This window comes from Apodemus sylvaticus, chromosome 12 (genome assembly GCF_947179515.1).
Source record: "Apodemus sylvaticus chromosome 12, mApoSyl1.1, whole genome shotgun sequence".
NCBI lineage: Eukaryota > Metazoa > Chordata > Mammalia > Rodentia > Muridae > Apodemus > Apodemus sylvaticus.
This window is the reverse complement of record NC_067483.1, coordinates 53960241-53981116: the sequence shown is the minus strand read 5'-3', so window position 1 is coordinate 53981116 and position 20876 is coordinate 53960241. Positions and strand designations below refer to the sequence as shown.

The window sequence follows — 20876 nt, the reverse complement described above, 5'->3', positions numbered from 1 at the left end:
ACAAGTCATTCCTACTGATAAAGTTAATTACTTTATTAGATGCTAGTTTGGTACTTTCTATTTCTTTAGGGAATTGCTATCAGAAATAAATATTAAACCTACTATTTGAAACTTTCAATTTAATATATTTTGAGAAAAATATAGTTTCATTTTCACAATCTTTGGATATGTAAAAACATTTTTAAAAAAGGATGAAATATTCTAACCAAGCCTCTGATAATGACCATGCATGTCACTCAGAAACTAAAAGACAGGGGCTAGGAGATAAAGCATTATAGGCCTTCCTAACCTATATAACAGGAGAGAGGCTAGTCTGAGATATTTATGACCTAGACAGAAAGAAAAATGAAAAGATGGAAAAAAGTCAAAATGAGAGAAAGAAAGAAAAACAGAAAGAAAGAAAGAAAGAAAGAAAGAAAGAAAGAAAGAAAGAAAGAAAGAAAGAAAGAAAGAAAGAAAGAAAGAAAGAAAGAAAGGAGGGAGGGAGGGAGGGAGGGAGGGAGGGAGGGAGGGAGGGAAGGAAGGAAAGAAGGGAGGGAGGGAAGGAAGGAAAGAAGGAAAGAAGGAAAGAAGATAGGAAAGAAGCAAAGAAGGTAGGAAAGAAAGATGGAAAAACCTAAGAAAAATGATTACTAACTGAAATGCTTGATAGGAATGTCGCCACAAATATTTCCACACATGCTCACACACATTAGGGAAAATGTTTAGCCACAAACATGATTATGCTTACACAAACCCATGTATACAACATGCACATATAAAAAAATAAGAAAAAATTTAAGATAGAAGGAAACATTAGGTAAAAGTAAATATAAACATTTAGAAATTTACACCAACACTAAATAGGTTTTTTATCACTGAAGTTTTGATAAAATTACATTACTTACATGACAATATCTATTGGCTAATTTCAAATTGACTTTTACCTATAATCCAATTTTGTTAAAATTAAGCATTAATATTAGAGGAAAGTGAATTTCACAAACACATTGGGAATTGCACCCCTGTCTCTGCATCAGTAAAGCATAATTCTGTTTGCCAGTAATTGAATTCTACATATTTAGTTATTTAGAATCATATTTTATAATTTGTAATTTAAATAGAAATATTTATTGGAAAGTTTATTTGAATGAGGATTTCTTGGAACACTAAAAATATTAAAATGACTGATATGATACTCTTCTATTATGGGCACTATATTTAATAAAAATAAAATTACTTTAGTAATGTAATAAAATGATACATGTAATTCACCAGATATTACTAATTGGGTCAATAATTACATTAGAAGAACAATTAACAGATCACTAAAGTCAGCATCTGACCATTCATGTGACACATGCCTTGTTTTCAGCCTTCTCAGATTTCATTTTCATCTCATAGTGTGCTAAATAAACACTATGTGTGATAAATCACACATAAAGCAATGAGAGGCTCAAAGTTTTCACATAGTGTTATCTCAGTGTGAATGGACAATAGCAAGGCAGAGCAAGAAACATATACTTGGTTAATTATATTTCTATATGAAAAAGGTGAGACTTAATAGTTTGGAGTACTTTGATGGTATTTCTTTTAAGGAGACTATATAGAGAAAATATGAGTTTTAACATTATGGGACATATCAGAGGGTAGCATTTACTATATATTTGACAAAAAGGAAATGCTATCTTAATGCTGACCTAAAACATCCTCTCATCCATTAATTAAATCCAATATATCTTTTAAAACATTATCTGAAAGATATGTGTCAGGTGCAAGGAGAGGAAAGCCATCAATAGTCTTACCTCTCTACATCACCTAATAAATGTAATGACAGAATGACAGATCCACAAAGATTCAGTAGAGCCACTTAGAACCAACAGAGAACTGGGCTTAAGGACTCCTCATGCTTGCTACTGGACACTACAGTAACTACTCCATGGTCGGTGATCTCATAAAACCTAAAGGAGTATATATGATTGCTGCTTTCCTAATCATTATAACACATAACACCATAGCTATCCTTATGACCACAAGTATAAATAGCTATGGCCACAAGTAACTGTAACTTTTAGCCTTCTTCAAAGAAACTTCCTTTTGTCATAGAAACCATTTCAGGAATCACAACTTTTCAAAATGATAAGAACAACTAACATTAGCACGTTGAAAAATTACAAAAGCAAGATGTACAGAAAGTCTACTGGTAGTGTCTCCTGTTTATGGTAGGGAATTTGAACACATGAATTCTAAACAATGATGTTGTCTAAGCAAAACCTAAAAAACATCTCACACTGTCTAGAATGTCAACATAGACGGTGGAAAACCCAAAATGCTCCTAGATGAAGAATTATAATTTTATGGCTCCTGAAAATGATTCAGTTTTCAGCAGAATCCAGCCATGTAATATGTACATAGGACGAAGCAGTCAGCCAAGTAACACACACACACACACACACACACACACACTTACACTCACACACACTCACACACACACACACAAGCAACATTACATCAACTCAGCAGGTTGTATATATATACCTGTGCAATCACATAAATAAATAATTACAATAATTAAAGAAAATGTGAGTGAATTTGAGAGAAGGCAATGGGGGGATTAGGATAAATTATATGAATATAGTACATGTAATGAAAACTAAAATACATTTTAAAATATGAAGGAAATAGAATAGAAAGTTTATTAAGATCTACATACCAGCAAATAAAAGAGATGCCCAGTGTATGTGTGGTATTATATACACACACACAGAGATAAATACATATTTATACACACACCCACTCACACACACACCCCCCCACACACACACACACACATATATATATATATATATATATGCCATACATCCTTGAAATTGCAATTCAATTTCATATTTAAGTATCACAAAATATTTTATTTCATTATATTTTTAATTGCATTATTTTTTACTAATTAAATGCACTCATCTATTAAAACTACCTAAAATATAAATTTTAGCAAAGAATTTAAGTTGTCTACTGTACTATATTACCAACATTATTATATATTATTTTACATAATTTTAATGTAATAATTTTAGAATGAAAATCTTTAAAACAAAATTCTTTCTGGTATAAACTCTCATAACAACTATTCATAACTAATTTCACATAATGAATTTTATTTAAATGGTTTTCAAATGTTTATAAATGATTTTCAAATCAAGTGTAAATTGCTTATAGAAATTCTTTTTAATTTTAAATAAATTTTATATAAATTCCATTCCCTAACCTTAAGTTTCTTTTGCTTACTCTTTTTATCTATTAGAGTCCATAATTCGATATTGGACACACACAATATTTACTACAATATATGTCTTATAACAATATCATCAAATATGCAAGGATTGAACTTTTGTGAATTTAAAGTTGCATGTATGGCTTCTGTAATTTTTCAAAATATCTGTTCTGTGTTTATAGGCCATGCAAGTCTACAGATTCTATAAAAGGTATAAATTGAGATACTTCCTGCTGGAAAACTTTCATTTAATTTATTTGTATTAAAATATTTATTTGTAGACATAATCAATATGTAATTTTTATTTGTTTAATTTTTCCATAGGCATGTGCTTACATACTTCAGGACATATATTTGTGTAAAGGGTTTGCACTGCCAATAGTGGCCATAAATGAGTGGTATAATCATTAGGATCAGGATACAATCAACTGTGATATGCTCATTGTAAATGCCTCCTACTGAACCTAGATCACCTGGGTTAGAAACAATTTATCAAGTGTTTCTAACAAGAGAGGAACCTCTCTAGACTGACACAACAGTATTTAACGTGATTGAAGTAAGTTTCCTACAAATATAAATAATAATTAACAATTTTATATGTTTAGAAATCATGAGAGTTTTGCTATGATTGTTTTCTTTAACAGCATTTTTATTAATTTCAATCTTTTATTGTGGTTTCCCAATAAAATTTTATGTTAGGAACAACTTTTTCTTTTCCAGAAGAGAAAAATATGTGTAAGATGGCCTTTTAGAAAAAAAAAAGTGTCTGTATTTTTGTTTTTCTAAATAATACATCTGAATTCCACTGAAAGTGATTCATTTGAGTTGAAACTTCACTCCTCCTTAGAAACATAATGAAAATGAAACATACTCCCTCTCATATACCTGTAACCAGCATGCACATCTGTCTGTGCAGATCTCCTGAAACACCTACCTAAGGAGTTGTGGCAAGACAAAAGGACACTGCAAAACAGACCCTCAGGAAGACATTCTTGGGCAGAAACAGTGTTTGTAATTTGCTTTTCAGGTAAAATAGTTTATCTAGTTTTCCACTGCTGCACAGGCAGGAATGGGGAAAGAAACAAAAGCGGTTGGCAGAGGAAGATAGATAATAATACCCTTAATGCACAAAGGTGATGGGGTACTGGGTTAGGAAGGCCAGAAGGCTAAGGCAAAACAAAAACTGCACTGTTGTTACAAAATGACATGACGTCACAAAGATGGGAAAGAGTGTCTCCAGGCCAATTTCCTAAGGCGATTATAAAGTGATTTTATCTTTGAATGAGAAGATAAAGTTAACAGAGATTATTGAAAATAGAGCCCTCAAAGGTAGAAAAAAAAAGTAAAAGACATACTGGAATTTTGTGGTGTATATGAAGTGAAAAAGTATAAAACATCAAAAAAATCATTATTGATTCAATTCATTATGTTTTTCAATATAGGCAGCTAATTTTTTTAAAAAATATGTCATATATTTGTTTTTGCAAGTTTGTGTCTGAGAGTATATGTGTATGAGAGAGAGAGAGAGAGAGACAGAGAGAGAGAGAAAGAGAAAGAGAGATAGAGGATAGACAACCTTTGGGATTTTGGTCTCCATCATTTGTTCACCAGGAACCACACTCTGTATTCAGACTTGGAGTCAAATGTCTCTATTCACAGAACATCTGTTTAAATTGTTAAATTGTATAATCATTTACAGATGATGAAATCAGTATGTTGTTCATAAGTGATTTCTCTATTTAATTAAATAAAAGAGTATATTTTTCTAGAGTTCTTGCATATTTTGATCAAAGGTAATATACTGATGAAAAGATAATTATCACATTAAATAAAGTACTCCATATAGAACCAACAGTGGTGTTAGCACTCTCTTCTCTAAGTATGCAAAATATTTCAGTAACTTTAAACCTCAAATAAATAATAAATTTTATCGAATTTACAGTATTTAAATACTTTATACTATTTGAAGTAAACACTAATTATTAAGCATTTAGAATTCTTTGATCATAAGCTACTATGGATCCATGTTGTTTTTACATTTATAGAATTGGAAACTAGACTGTAATTTCTAAATAATTTTATCTAAGACAAAAGACAGATCTAATTTATAAAATTCTGAAAGTGAAATGAAAAAGAAATAATGCAAAACTAACTCTGCCTTGTAATTTCCCACTTTGAACAACACAGCTCTTCACTAGGACTGTCAGGCTGCTCCAAATAATACTTAAGTTAGTGTGCATTTTTGCTACTTTTCTTTTAGAAAATATTTAAACATATTGTTTATTTGATTGTGTATGTACTTCTTATGCATAAAGTAGCCTACCATAGTCAGAAGAGGATATCAAATCCCTTGAAACTGGAATCATAGAAAGTTAGGAGTTTCTATGTGGATACTGGGAATCAAATTCTAGCCTTCCACAGAAACAGCAATGGTGTTTCGCCAGTGAGCTATCTCCAGTCACTTGCACTGTCTCTTACTTTGAAAAAGAAAAAAACTACATATTATTATGTCTATTTTTTGAGATCACACACACACACACACACATACACACACACACACACACAGAGAGAGAGAGAGAGAGAGAGAGAGAGAGAGAGAGAGAGACAGGCACACATAAACACAATTGTCAGAGTCCTTAGCAAAATATCTTAAATGCAATCATTTTAAAATGCTACTGAATATATGGACAAATTACGCCAGCCATCACTAATGACCTGAAGTTAAATAATGAGAATACATGCAATTTGATATAATATACTCTATACATGTATTTACTAGAGAACTGAGGAATCAAGTCTGCTGTATTAAGTTAAATTTAAACTGCCTATCATATTTTATAGTATGAATAGAAATAATTACAAATTGTACATGGACTGTGCAAGCATATAGAGTGAACATATGACATACTAGAGAATAGTAGTAGGAATTTATAGACATTTAGAACAAAACTGTTCTCCATATAATAATTAATAATTATTACTTAATTTGTAAAGAAATATAAGTCTATATTTCTTCACATGATCTATCAACTTGTTAGGAGCTTTGTAAACCTAGTGCATATATGCCGGGACTTTTCTTTTTTAGGATTTGTTATTATTTTTAATCATATGTAATATATATATATATATGTGTGTGTGTGTGTGTGTGTGTGTTTGGTTATGTATATAACATTGCAGTTGTCTAAGAAGGCTAGGAGTTTCAGATCTCCTCAATCCTGAGATCCCAAGAATGATGAGCATCCTTTTATGGAGTCTATGAACTCGACTCAATTCCTCTGAACAGGACCGAGTTCATTAAAGTCATCTTCCCAATACCCACTGGCTTATTTTCATGAATCCAAAAGTAATTTTAACTGGATAGGATGTCATCTGGATTCATGAAGAATTCATGCAAATTTAGCAACATACCTTGCAACTGAATTTTATTCTCAGGACTCTGAACCAGAACAGAGCTGACAGAATCTAGGTTGTCATAGTTACTGCAGCCAAGAGGACCTGTCCGCGTTTCTGTCACCTGATGAAAAACAAAACAAAAACCATTAACTTTATTAAATAAATCATTCAGTTATAATGCTTTCTGTTGAGTATGCTTTTCTGATACTATTGTATTTGATGGTAAACATCACTGAAAGTTTTGATACGTAGTGGACAACAGCAAGATGTACTTCAAAGCACAATGATAAATTAAGCATCATGCTTCCAGCATTTTCTTTTCTCTTTTTGAGACAGGCATAAATCTAATAGATATAAAGATCACTTTGAAGATACTTAAGTAACATACAATCATTATATTTTTCCAAAGAAATAAAAGGCCATATTCCTCAGTGCTATCATAAATTTTGACTTTTATGATAATTATTTTTGTTCTCACTTGTAAATCAAAGTCACATTCTGAGATAGTGTCAAAAATTGACTAGCAATTTTATTACATGAAGTGAGAATATATCTACTGTTATGAATGCGGTAATTTCTAAGCTGTTTGTCTTCTGTCTGCTCAGTAAGAGGTCAGTGTTCCGGTACAGTTATCATCTTAACTGAAAAACTTTACTCTTTACATGATCCTCTTTCAACCAAATTTGAATGGAGTATTCTCCATTCTGTGCATTGACTCTAATTTATTTTATTTATGCTCAACACTAACCTTGTGTAGAGAGATACACTAAGAAGGCTCTATTTTCAAGGCAAAGTTTTAGTATGGACTTGTGAAATATATTATGGATGCAAATTTTAAAATTAATTGTTATGTGTATAAATTTGTTACCTTACCAAGGTAGAATCCAATAATCAGTGTTTAATTTAGTTGAAAACTATTATAACACAATGAAATTATTTTACATTATATTATATTTATAGAGGAATCCTGAATGCCTTACTAGGTTTAGAACTAAGAATAATGTCCACAAATATTTTACTTTTAATTGAATAATGAAATAAATACAAGTGAAATAAATTTAAATCTTAAATTATTAAACAAATGTTTTCAAATATGCCTACATCCTGCAAAGGATAGAATATGTACCATATGATTTATCTGAATTTTTAACCATCAGTTAAAATGTTAATATCTTAGAGATTACTCATGGGCTATTGAAACCAGGTGTCATTTTACAGATAAAAATAACATGAAAGGCACTGACAGCAATTCATTAACGATTGTGGTTACAGTTTTAAAATGTGAGAATGATAGTGTCAGAGTATTTTATTTTATTTATTTTGGGGACATAAAAATTAAAAGCAAGGAAATCATATCATCTATATTATGGTACAAATTAATTCTTGTTTCTGAGGGCTAGAAATGGACCTGAAATAGGCTGGATGGCATGGGGAAAATGAGCGTTGGATATCATGTGACATTTCACACTAGCCATGAAAGGTAAAGTTGAAACATGTCAAAAGTTTCTATATAGAGAGCTAGCTATGTGACTATTATAATAAGCATGTCTTCAATTCTATCCCTGAGTATTTATGTAAATTTTCTTTAGACTATCATATTATTTTCAGTGAAGATACAAAAACAGTAAACATTGGAAAAAGGCTTTCATGTAGTTTTCAATTTTTCTTTCTATTCCTTTTGCTAAGTTTTCATTTATTTTACAGTTCTAGAATTTTATAAAGAACAGATATATTCATAAATTAAAGGAATATTACTATAATTGTGTGAACAAATAATAGAGGATCATGTTTGCTTAGCTTATATCAAATGTGTTCGGTTAATTAAAGTGTTAAAATGACCTTCTACCATGTTTTATAATTAGATATTTTCTTTATTTACATTTCAAATATTTCCCCTCTGAAAACCCCTATCCCTTCCCCCCTACTCCTGCGGACCAACCCTCCCACTCCTGCTTCCATGTTCTGGCATTCCCCTATACTGGGGCATTGAGCCTTCAGAGGACCAAGGGCCTCTCCTTCATTGATGTCTGACAAGGTCATTCTCTGCCAAATATGTGGCTGGAGCGATGGGTCACTCCATCTGCACTGCTTGAATGGTGGTTTAGTTCCTAAGAGCTTTGGATGTACAGGTTGGTTCATATTGTTGTTCCTCCTATGGAAATGCAAACCCCCTTCAGCTCCTTCTACCATGGTTAATTTAAAAGTTATAGATAATCATAATACTATTCAATATGTATATATGTAGTTAAAGTAAAACCTTCCTATCCTGGCTAATAGTTCTTCCCCCAAATAGCTATAGACTATCTGACAAAGATGCCAATAAAAGGCTTGACAAGTCTCTTTCTGTGTGTTTGTTCAGGGGTGTCCAAGACACTCCCAAAATAATGTAAGATTTGAGTCTTGTCTTTGCTAGTTGTCTTGAAGTTGGAGTGAATTCCTATTGCTGAAGACACTATAACCTTGAATGACTGATCTTGAGGACCTGAGCTGAAACTGACCTGAAAGCCTCCTGCTTGAAAACTAGATTTCAGGGTATCATAGGGCTCCACACATGCCTTCAATGGAAGGAAGCAGTTCAAATTTCTTCCTTGCTACTATGGCCATGAACTAAAGCAATGACTGGTCATGGCATTATATATCAAAGAAAACAATACTCACATGCTCATTTTGACAGTCACCAACAGTTGTCTAATTGTTCTTAATGACCTAAATGAGCAAGAAATCATCCTTCCACTGAAAACCTAATAAATATCTAGGCTTGCATAATGAGATCAAGGATATTGGAGAAGTACCTACATCTGTCACTTTTCCAAACCAGCATATTTCTTAACTATATTCTAAATATTAATCTTTATACCCACAATTAATGTAGTTCTCACTCATCAACCTCCTTGCAGCAGATAGAAATCATTACAGAAATAAAACAGTCCAAAAAATATCAGAGAACAAGAAAATCTACACAGCTAAGTCTCAACTCATACATCAATTACAACAATCTTTTTCTTAAGGCACAGGTATCATAGAAATAGAGAAAATGAAAAGTTTTTAAAAGCAAAAGAAGGAAGAAGTTTGGTGGGATATTTTCTTCTAAAAAAGTCAGAGAAGCTACATTCATGAAGTCTCATTAGCATGCATGCCTAACAGGATTTAAACAAGGATGACATCCATATATTGCTAACATAGAAGGATGGTCTGTTAATGGTATCTCAACACTAGAAATTGAACAATAGGCAAGTGGAGAATACTGGGAGAAGCACAAATTTTTCCCCAGGTAAGAGACCCCAAGTTAGCCAATACCAAGTAGCTAACACTGATATCACATCACATCACATCACATCACATCACATCACATCACATCACATCACATCACATCACATCATATCATATCATATCAATATCTGTGGGAGACCAAACTGTGGGAAAACAGACTTTCAACAGCTCTCACCTTGAGAGTCGACTGACCTTGCAGTTTATAGCTGAACCACCCCCTTCTTCACACAAGGCTGATCAACTGGTCCTTATCTTGGCCTAACACCTGGGGTTGTCTAAGCGGAATCAGCATTCCAGAAAAACAGCTAGATTCCACAGTCAGCATCCTCCCCCGATGACCTTTCCTCTTTTTGTGCCTTTAGCATTCCCCCTCAGCCCCTCCCTACTTCCTCTCATGGTGTATTCAAAACCAGGCGTTCAGCTTTTCATTAAAGAGGCTTTGAAAAGACACCCTTTTTGCTTGGTCTCACTTTTCTTTCTTGCCTCGTTTCTCTTCCAGGCTCGGTCCCTCTCAACCCCCCCCCCCCCCCCCCGAATAACTAAGTCTCACAGAACAGGATAAGTGGCGCCTCAAACATGGGGCTGGAGGTAGGGACCATCATCAGACTGAAACCACCCCAGGAGAAAGCCACCACAAAGAAGCCAATTGGAGGAAGCGCTTTCACCACTCATGAAGGTATTCCTCGGTAAGTTGGCATTCTCCATCCCAAAAGAAATGGGCCATTAATTGTCTAAAGAAGCGGTCTTCATCAGAGACCTGGAAGCTTCTCTCAAGGAAAGGGGAGTAAAAATTACAAAGAAAGATATGGCAAAAAGTAGGTCGAGAACTAAATGAAATATTGGCCAGGCAGGGCCTCGATGCTGTTCCACCTCTCTCCATATGATCATGGCCAGTCTCTACTTATCTACACTCTATCTCTACCTTTCTCTGTCTCCACTACCCCATTAACTTTCATCCTCTGTTCTGAATAAACTTTATTCTCTACCATGTCTGAGTGTGTGTTCGCCTAGGCAACCCCCTTCCCCCTTGTTAAATCTTAAACAAGAGAAAAAGCAGGTTTCAGAAAAGCAGTTTTTCCATGTGTAGGACATGGTATCAAAAAAAAATGTTAAAAGCTATTTCAAAACTCTCCTGGGGAGGAGAGGAAAATGGGAGATGTCTTGTTTCCTCTCTGAAACCTACTGGAGATCTCCTTAGTTCTGGTTAAGATATTTGGAACTCTTTGGAACATCAAGGTCCCTCTCTGTCTGTTGTCTGTCTTTGGTGCACCAAAACCTGTCCATATGTGTGTCAATTGTTTTGATTGGCTGAATGATCAGTGTTTTATGTTTTATGTTAAAAAGAAAAAAATGGTTAAAAAAAAAGCATTCTCTGCTGGCAGTCCTGCCAGTCTGCAATTTACACAGAGGAAGCTAATGAGTCAAACACAGCTGGAGAAAAAGCCACTTTTAAAAGGCCACCAGCCTCAATATTTGGGAAAATTATGGTTTAACTTATGAAATTCGTGTAATCGCTTTATTCTTGTTTTTAATTGGTCTTAATTGTATAAGGTTTTACATATCTTGACTATAGAGTTATAAATTAATTGGTTATGATTTAAAAGTATAGTGTTATCAAGAAAAGGTTAGTTTAAAACTGGTGATTCAGTGTCAGAGCTGTCTTAACTAGCTACATGTGGCCTAAAGCAACTCATGCTTTGTTCTTGTTTATAATTGGTCTTAAAGGTATACGTATATTTTGCATGTCTTGACTATTTTGAGTATTGGCTTATAAGTTATTGGACATGATTTAAAAGTTATAATGTTATTAACAAAAAGTTAGGTTAAAACTGGTAGTTTAGAGTAGTAGCCATTTTAAACAACATGTGGCATGATGCAACCCAGAAAATACAGGCCTCTAAGATGCTTCTAAATTGGCATGGTGTTTGTATGAATCTTGGCCTGGAGATTGGACTTAAAAGAAATATGATTTAAAATAAAGTCTCTTTAATAAGTTACACTGTCACACACTTGCACATAAGAACTGGCAGACAAAGCTTGTGCTGTAAAAATAATGTGTTTGCCATTAATTTTAAAGAAAATAGATTGTTTAAAATTGGGATTTGCTTCCAAAGTTGTAGTTTTACTCTAATATTGCAAGAAAAAAAATTGAGTTACTATAAAAATTGCCAGTGTGTCATTGGCTGCAGTTTTCAGTTTGCAGTCTAGTTAAAGGCTCACGATTCTTAACATATTTTGTAATTAAGATAATTTTAAGAGTGATAGAGCTGTGGCCATTATAGGCCTATTGCCACTTTTCCACAAGTTTATTGGCTACAATGGTAGGAGCAAAATTTAACCCTCCAAGATTAAAAAGGAGATCTCAGTGGAAATTTATTTGATATCAAACAGGCTCCTTTGACTACTATGAAACTACGAGTAGAATTTTTCTGGGAACCCTGAAATTACAGGTTCCTTTTGTTATTCAATCCTCAAAATGTCCTTGCTTTTCTTTCCTGCCCGTTTCTCTTCCAGGCTCAGTCCCCCTCGACCTCCTGAATAACTTGGTCTCGTGGGACAGGATATCTATCTATCTATCTATCTATCTATCTATCTATCTATCTATCTATCTATTTATCTATCTATCTATCTACCTATCTACCACTAACATTAAAGTTACTGAAAAGATTGTATTCATATATTTTGGAATGTATGCACATGAATGAACACACACCTTCATACATGTACTTCCTAAGGAAGAAACATGATTTCTCTTTACCTGCAATTTTATTTCCATTTATTTTCACTTTTTATTAATTATTTTGTTTACTTATATTTAATATGTTATCTCCTTTTCTACATATGGGGGATATGTTATCTCCCATCTATGAGGGTCCCATTCCCTACCCCTACCCTTCTTCTCTAAGAGGATGCTCCAAAACCCATGCACCCAAACCCACCTAACCCTTCTCTGAGGAATCAACACTTCACAGTAACAAACACATCCCCTCCCACTAAAGACAGAACAGCACTCTTCTGCTACATATGTAGCTGGATTGCAGACCAGTCCATGTATGCTCTTTAGTTGGTGACTTAGTCCCTTCGAGTTTTGAGATGTACACTCTTCCTTTGGGGTTACAATCCCCTTCAGCCCATTCAGTCCTTCCTCTAACTTTTCCATAGCTGTCCCAGAGCTTGGCCCAATGGTTAGCTGTATGTATATTCATCTGTCTCAGTCAGATAATGGTAGACCCTCTCAGATGACAGCCATGCTAGGCTCCTATCTTCAAATACAACATGGCATCAGCAATAGTGTAATCAGGGCTTTGTGCCTACATATGGGATAGATCCCAAGTTGGGACAGTCTCTGGATGGTCTTTCCTTCAGTTTCTGCTCCATTTTTTTGTCCTTGAATTTCATTTAGACAGGAACAATTCTGGGACAAAAAATTTGAGATAGGTGGGTGGCCCCATTCTTCAACTGGGGTCCCTGTTTCTCTACTGGAGATGGTCTATTCAGATTCCATCTCCTTCTTGTTGGACATTTTAGTTAAGGACATCCTCTTTGGGTCCTGGGAGCTTATCACATCCCTGGTGACTGGGACTTCCTAGGGGTTCCCCTGCTACCCTCCCCACACTGTAACATAATTCTACTTTTTGTCTGGGCCCCCTTGGCTTCTCTCCTGTCTCCCCCCATATCTGAACATATTTACTCTTTTCACTCTCACTTCCCTCTCCCTGCAGGTACCCTTCCTTTCTCTGCCTCCTAGGATTACTTTGTTCCCCTTCTAAGTGTGATTGAAGCATTCATTCTTGACCCTTCTTGTTAAGCTTTATATAGTCTGTGAGTTGTGTCATGGGTATTCTGATCTTTTTGGCTAATATTCACTTATCAGTGAGTACATAATATGCATGCTCTGTTGGGTCTGGGTTACCTCATGCAGAATATTTTCTAGTTCTTTGTCTTCAAAATTCAGAATATTCTCATTTTAATAGCTGGGTAGTATTCAATTATGCAAATAAACCTCATTTTCTGTATCAATTATTCTGTTTAGGCATATATGGGTTGTACCCAGCTTCTGGCTGTAACAAATATGGTTGATATGTACATAGTGGAGTATGTGTCTTTGTGATATGGTGTAACATTTTTTGGGTATATACCCAAGAGATCTATAGGTGTACATTCTGGAAGAACTATTTCCAATTTTCTGAGTAACTACCAGATTAATTTCCAGAGTGGTTGTACCAGTTTGCAACTGCACTAGCAATGAAGGAATGTTCCCCTTTTACCATATTCTCGCCAACAAATGTTGTCACCTGAGTTTTGATCTTAACTGTTCTGATTGGTTTAAGATGAAATCTCAGGGTTGGTTTGATTACATTTCCATTTTGACTAAGAAGGGGAAATGTTTCTTTAAGTGTTTGTCACCCAGTTGAGACTCCTCTGTTGAGAATTCTCTATTTAACTCTGTAGCTCTTTTTTTGAATTGGGTTGTTGGTTTTCTGGGGTATAACTACTTGAGTTCTTTATTTATTTTGGATACTAGCCCTCTGTAGGGTTAGTGAAGATCTTTTCCCAATCTGTAGGTTTCTGTTTCGTCTTATTAACCATGTCCTTTGACTTACAGAAGCTTTCTAGTTCACAAAGTCCCATTTATCAATTCTTGATCTTAGATCCTGAGTCACTAGTGATCTGTTTGGGAAATTTCCCCCTGTGCCAATGTGCTCAAGGCTATTTCCCCTTTCTCTAATATTAGATTCAGTGCATCTGGTTTTATTTAGAGGTCCTTGATCTACTTGGACTTGAGCTTTGTACAAGATGATAAATATGGTTCAATTTTCATTCTTCTACATTCAGATAGTCACCTTTTGTTGAAGATGCTTTCCTTTTTCCACTGTATCATTCTGGCTTCTTTGTCAAAGATTAGATTTCCATAGGTGTGTGGGTTCATTTCTGTGTCTTTAATTCTATTCCATTGATGACCTATCTATCTCTGTATTCCATAGGTGTGTGGGTTCATTTCTGTGTCTTCAATTTCTGTGGCTTATTGGGGAATTTTCAAAAATAGCCTTATGTAAAAATGTATTTATTTATATTGAGTATAAATTACATTGCTTTGGACAATAATACATGTATACAGCAGCATACATTTTGTGTAATTATACATTAACTTTAAACTATCATAATATTGATCACCAGTCATTTTAGTATTATGACTCTCTTTGTATAATATGGCTTGAGTAAAATATCTATTTATTTGTTCATCATTATTTTTTCATATTGTTGAACATTGAATATTGTATCTGGTGTATTATTATCAAGTTCTGTTCCACTCACAGATACATTTTCTCTAACAATACTTTTATTTTGGGTTTTTTACATTAAAAATTAGGACAATTTTGACAAAAGTGATCATTGCTTCTTATAATTTCAATATAATGTATGTTCATGTAAATCACATTTGTAACCAACAATGCATATTATTTTTAGATTTGCATTTATGATGCTTAATGTTTCTAACAATGTTAGAAATTACTGAAAGGAAAGATTTTATTTCTTTTCTGTTCTGAAAAAGATATCAATGTGTCTCTTTCCCCTGACAGTGTCTTGTCATCTTTGTACTACTTTTTGGTTACATGACTACAAGACATAGAGACTAGCAATATTATTATTTGTTCAACCTGCCATTTTCAATAAAAACAGTAATAAATGTCTGTGTTGGAAATGCAGGCAACTAGATAAATGACTAGCCCAGAGGAACAAGTGCTAATATTTTCCTCACGTTTGCTTGTTTACTGTCAGAATTTTATTACACATGAAAATACTTGAAATGAGAAGTTGTGCTTCAGCACTATTGTTTGCTCATAGCACCTACACATTCACAGTCATTTTTTTTTCTCAGATTTAGATTTCTTATTTTCTTGGGTTTTTTTCTCTAAAAATTTCATCAAGGTATAAATTGTGTCTTGATAATATCAAATTCTTAATCCTTCCATTTCTTCCCAGGTACTTTCTATCCCATTTCCATCCCAACTTCCTGCCTTAATATCTATATCTATTTATCTATGTGTCTATGTGCTTATCAATCAATCAATCAATCTATCTATCTATCTATCTATCTGTCTGTCTGTCTGTCTATCTACTTTTTTTCTATTTTTTATTGAATATATTCTTCTACTTTTGTTTCTTAACTCTGACTTTGTTCAGCACTTCCCAGATGCAAACATGAGTAAGGTGCATCTATCAAGATAACCTGGCTAGATTACCCCCCATTTATTTACCAGAACTTCATAAGAACTCACACAAGTCTTTATTATTGAAAAGATACACTTGTATTTCAGAGTTAAATTTGATTCTACCAAAGTACTTTTTGAGTAATCATGCATAGCTTTATTCATGTACAGACTCAGCAATGGGTTATTGATATAAACCAAGTAACTCATATGCAAAAATATAATGCCTAAGTCATGAAACTGAGGAGGTCATGAACCTGAGAGATAATCAGGGGAACATGGGAGGTGTTATATGGAGAGGAAGCAATAAAATAATGTGAACACAGTACTACTCAGGTATTAAATTCTCAAAAAGCAACAAAAAAACAAAACAAAAAGCCAAAAACCAAACAAAAAAAAGTTAAGGGACATACTTTTGATATGGCCTGAAAAAAGAATAGTGACATACAACTATGTACTTTACAAATGGTTAAAAAAAAAAGAGGAAATGAACATTGTTGATAATACTTCAAAGAAACTCTTTTCTTAAGAACTCCACTGAAGAAAGTCTTCATAAATAGACAAAGACATAACCTAGGTATTGAGGATAAAGTAACATAAATATGCTAAAAAGTATGCAAAGACATTTACTGTGAGGACATTCTCAGTATGCAGAAAATATTAGCAGTACAATTTACATTAATGTCACAATTGCTATCAGTTATTAATATAATATGGAAGTAAATTGAGAGCATGACCTCTGTAGCAGAATATTAAGGCAATAGCATAAAATAAGAAGAATGGGTCTCATAAATGTTATGTTATAGGAGTAATGCTATGTTAAGCCAGATGTTTATATTAAATGACAATTAAGTGAATGGAACAACAGCAAATAAACAAGTAAAAACAATGCTATGTTGTTACATATTAAATGAATTAGGCAATAATAATTTAGTTTCACAGTCCAGGATGATCATTTCTGAGTGGAAGTAATAGTAATTAGATAAGATTTGTTGACTTCTGGGAACTTAGGTTTTGATATAAGCAACAGCTGCTGAAATGGTCATATTTTGAGCTCTCTGTTCTGTGTTTATGTTATGCACAAATAATTATGTTGGTTAATCGGGTAATATCTTATTAATTAATAAATTTTGTTAATATTTTTCAAGATAAAATTTATATTCATCTGAATCCAGAATTTTGGATTTCTATTTGCCTGTTTATTCATTTGTCTATCAATAATCAATGCATCAAGAGAAAGCCCAGTACTTAAGAGCATTGATTCTATTCCAGAAGATCTAAGGTAATCTCTCAAACAGTGGTAGAGAGATTAAGTGAAACATTCCAGAAACCCATTTCTTAAAATATTTCTGAGAATTTATGTCTCCAACACTATTGAAAGTGATATGCAAATAATTAAAAAATAAGTGTTGAAGGCATTTTCCTATCCCACTCCACCCTTTTCCCATAGTTCCTATGCTTTATTATGACAACCATAAAATAGTTGTTAATAGAATCAACACATCCCTGAGTGTTTAGCTCTCATTTTCTTATTAATAACTATATAATATCTGGAATAGGGCAAGAATTCAGTACCTATTGATTAAATGAGCAAGTACTTAATTGCTAAACTTTCAACAATTATTTTAGAGAAAAAACATCAGTGTTAAAACACAAATACTAAAGCTATATAGGAGTTATAGGAATCACCAATATTTTCTGCTAAACATAAAAATATTTTACCATTACATATTCCTAAAATTATCAAATTTTTAAAACACTAAAGATGAAAAAAAAGACTACTAAATAGTAGTCAATTCAATTCATGGTGCAGCTTTAGGATTTTTTCTGCTTAGTATGAGATATGAACACCGAATTTAAAGGTACTTGTTTCATTTTCTGACAACAATCATTCATTTATTTCAACATTTATTAAACTTTAAACACTGGACTGTGATTCACCTACTTCTTTAACTCTCAGAACTATTACTTGAAGTTGCTTTTAACCAACAGATGAATTTTCAGAGTTTTTTATTATTTTTTTTTTATTGTTTTACAGTCCAGTCCTTACCGCCCTTAAGATCTGCCCTTCCACAGTTTCTCATCCCATTCCTCCTTCTCCCTGTCTCCAAGAGGACATCTGGATCACCAACTCCCCTTACTCACTCCAATCCCCTTTCCTCCCATAACAGACACCGCTCCAGGCTTCTTCACTCCCTGGCACCTCAAGCCTTTCAAAGGTTAGCCACATCTCTCACTGAGGCCAGACCAAGCAGTTCTCTGCTGTATATGTGTCAGGAGCCTCCGACCAGCTAGTGTATGCTGCCTGCTTGATGGCTCAGAGTCTGGGAGATCTCAGGGGTCCAGGTTAGTTGGGACTGCTGGTCTGCCTATGAGATCATGCTCCTCATCAGCTTCTTACAATCTTTCCCTAATTCAACCATGGGGGTGTGGTCCCTGGTTTCTTTCAATTGGGTGGGAGTAAGTATTTGCATCAGTATCAGTTAGCCACTGGTAGGGCCTCTTAGAGAGCAGCCATGCCAGACTCATTTCTGTAAGCACACCATAGCATCAGTAATAGTGTCAGGCCTTGGTGACTCCCCTTGAGATGAATCCAGACATCTTTTTTTTACTTGAAAGTGTTTTAAAAAGTATTTGAAATGTTCTTATTAGGTTACATTTTAGTCAGTATTTTCAAATAAAAATACATAGGTATAGTAAATAAATATATTTTTTTACATTTACATGACATAATGAGAACTATGGTTAGTGTAAGATATATAATTAATACAAATAGTGAATTAAATATATTTGATTCAGTCCATGTTTCCTTGAACTTGCTCAAATTATTTAGCAGCATTTCAAAATAGTTTATGGCTTATAATCAATTCCTATATCACCAACCTTTCATTATGAAAAGCACGATTATCAGCCAATCAGAACCTTATCCTAGATTATATACTAAAATATATATTAGATATTGCTTTAATTCATTTATAGAAATTCATATTTGTTTTCTTTTGCTTTATTTATGTATTGTTAAAATTGTGTATATATTGTGTGTCTCTGTGAGGTCACACACATGTGTGAATACAAAAACCTCAGTAGTCTATAACACAGAATCAGAAGAATCCTTTGAGCTGACAAAAGAAGTGTTCTTGGTCACCCTCTGTGTAGATGCTGAAAACTGTACTTCAGTTCTCTGTGGGAGCTGAGACATCTATCTGTCTAGAGCTCTTCAGGAGGGTGTTGTTGTTGTTTGTTTGTTTGTTTTGCATCTGTGTATGTATTTGGAGCTTGAATACAGGAAATATGAGATTAAGAAGATATGATAACTGGGTGTGATGGTGTGTATCTTTCATCCCTGCATTTTAGAGGTAGGGGCAGAAGGATCTGTGTGAGTTGAAGTCCTCCTTAGTCTACATAGGGTGTTTGAGGGCACCTACTACATATATCATATATATATATACATGTACATGTACATATACATATACAAAACAGAGAATATAAGCATAACTTATTAAAGTATTAAAATAAAAACAATGTGAAGCAAAACAAGTTTATGTGAATAAAACAGTTATAGTTTGAGAAGACTGCTACAAAAAAGCTAGGGCATGGATTTATTTGGAGACACTGCAGAATTTGCTTTGTAGGAACACAATTATTTCAAAGTGGTTTCTTCTTATTCTTCCCTCAAAGGTTCCAAGCAAGGCTACAATGATTGGCCTACTTTTTTGTACCCTACAAATTATCCTCCATCAAAATAAATACTGAGACTTCCCACCCACAAATAACCACATGTCAATCTATTGAGAAAGACTGTGTGCACTATTTGAGCAAACATTTTTAAAAAAACCAAATTACACACCAGGATAGGAAAAATGATTTTAGGTGCTCTTAAAGTGTCTATTATCGTGATCTGTAATAGGTAAACTGGACACAATTGAGTCAAAGCCAGGTTGCCTAATAAAAACAGGATTTCTTTGTGCTTGAGTCATGGTTTCCATGGAACTTAAATGTTTACTACTTGTTGGTCCATGGAGAGGCCAAACCTGTGTTCACTCCTTGAATATTATTTTTATTTACGTTTAGATATTAAATCACAGCAGCAGCAGCAGCAGCAACAACAACAACAAAACTGGTGAGGAAAGAGAAAAAGACTTTATGAGTACCTAACTATTGGGATATACATTCGGCAGGCTTAGATAATGTTTGTGATAGCTGTAATTAAGGGTATTATGTAAGTGTAACTTTACACTCTATTATCAAACTCTAAAAGTCATTTTGTTATTACATTCCAACTGTCTGGGAGTCATCTGATGTCTTCAATACAAACCCTGAAGAGAAGTAAACGTCCCTGCAAAAGGGCACGTGTAGAGAACACAGACAGCTTTCCCCAGTGAAGGGCAGGACTGAACATACTTTCTGCATGTAATAAGAGTAATACACAAGTCCCAAAGTTGGTAGTGTTGTTGTACCAAATAAATTAAATTCTAAGGCAGAAACTACAAGGCAACAATGTATTGTTTTTGTTTCATAAATGCATTCAAGCTGAAAAGTAAAATATTGAATGATTTTTTGTTTTCTGTATTGCTTGTTCTGTAAAGTATATTCTTTTTATGTTTTTTATTGGTATTTTCTTTATTTACATTTCAAATGTTATCCCCTATCCTGGTTTCTCCTCCACAAACTCCCTATCCCATACTATTTCCTCCTCCTTCTATGAGCATGATCCCCAGCCACCCACTCTGTTCATAGTGCCCTAGGATTCT

The 20876-nt window shown here is 33.8% G+C and overlaps 1 protein-coding gene across 2 annotated transcripts in view; it reads right to left on the bottom strand.

The window, feature by feature from the left end:
• The window catches only part of Brinp3 (BMP/retinoic acid inducible neural specific 3), a 381590-nt gene that overhangs the window by 145290 nt on the left and 215424 nt on the right, over positions 1–20876 (bottom strand). For both annotated transcript variants that reach the window (XM_052200491.1, XM_052200492.1), the window contains one exon: positions 6659–6764. In XM_052200491.1, the coding sequence (XP_052056451.1) occupies positions 6659–6764 (106 nt within the window). The remainder of the gene's footprint in view (positions 1–6658; positions 6765–20876) is intronic.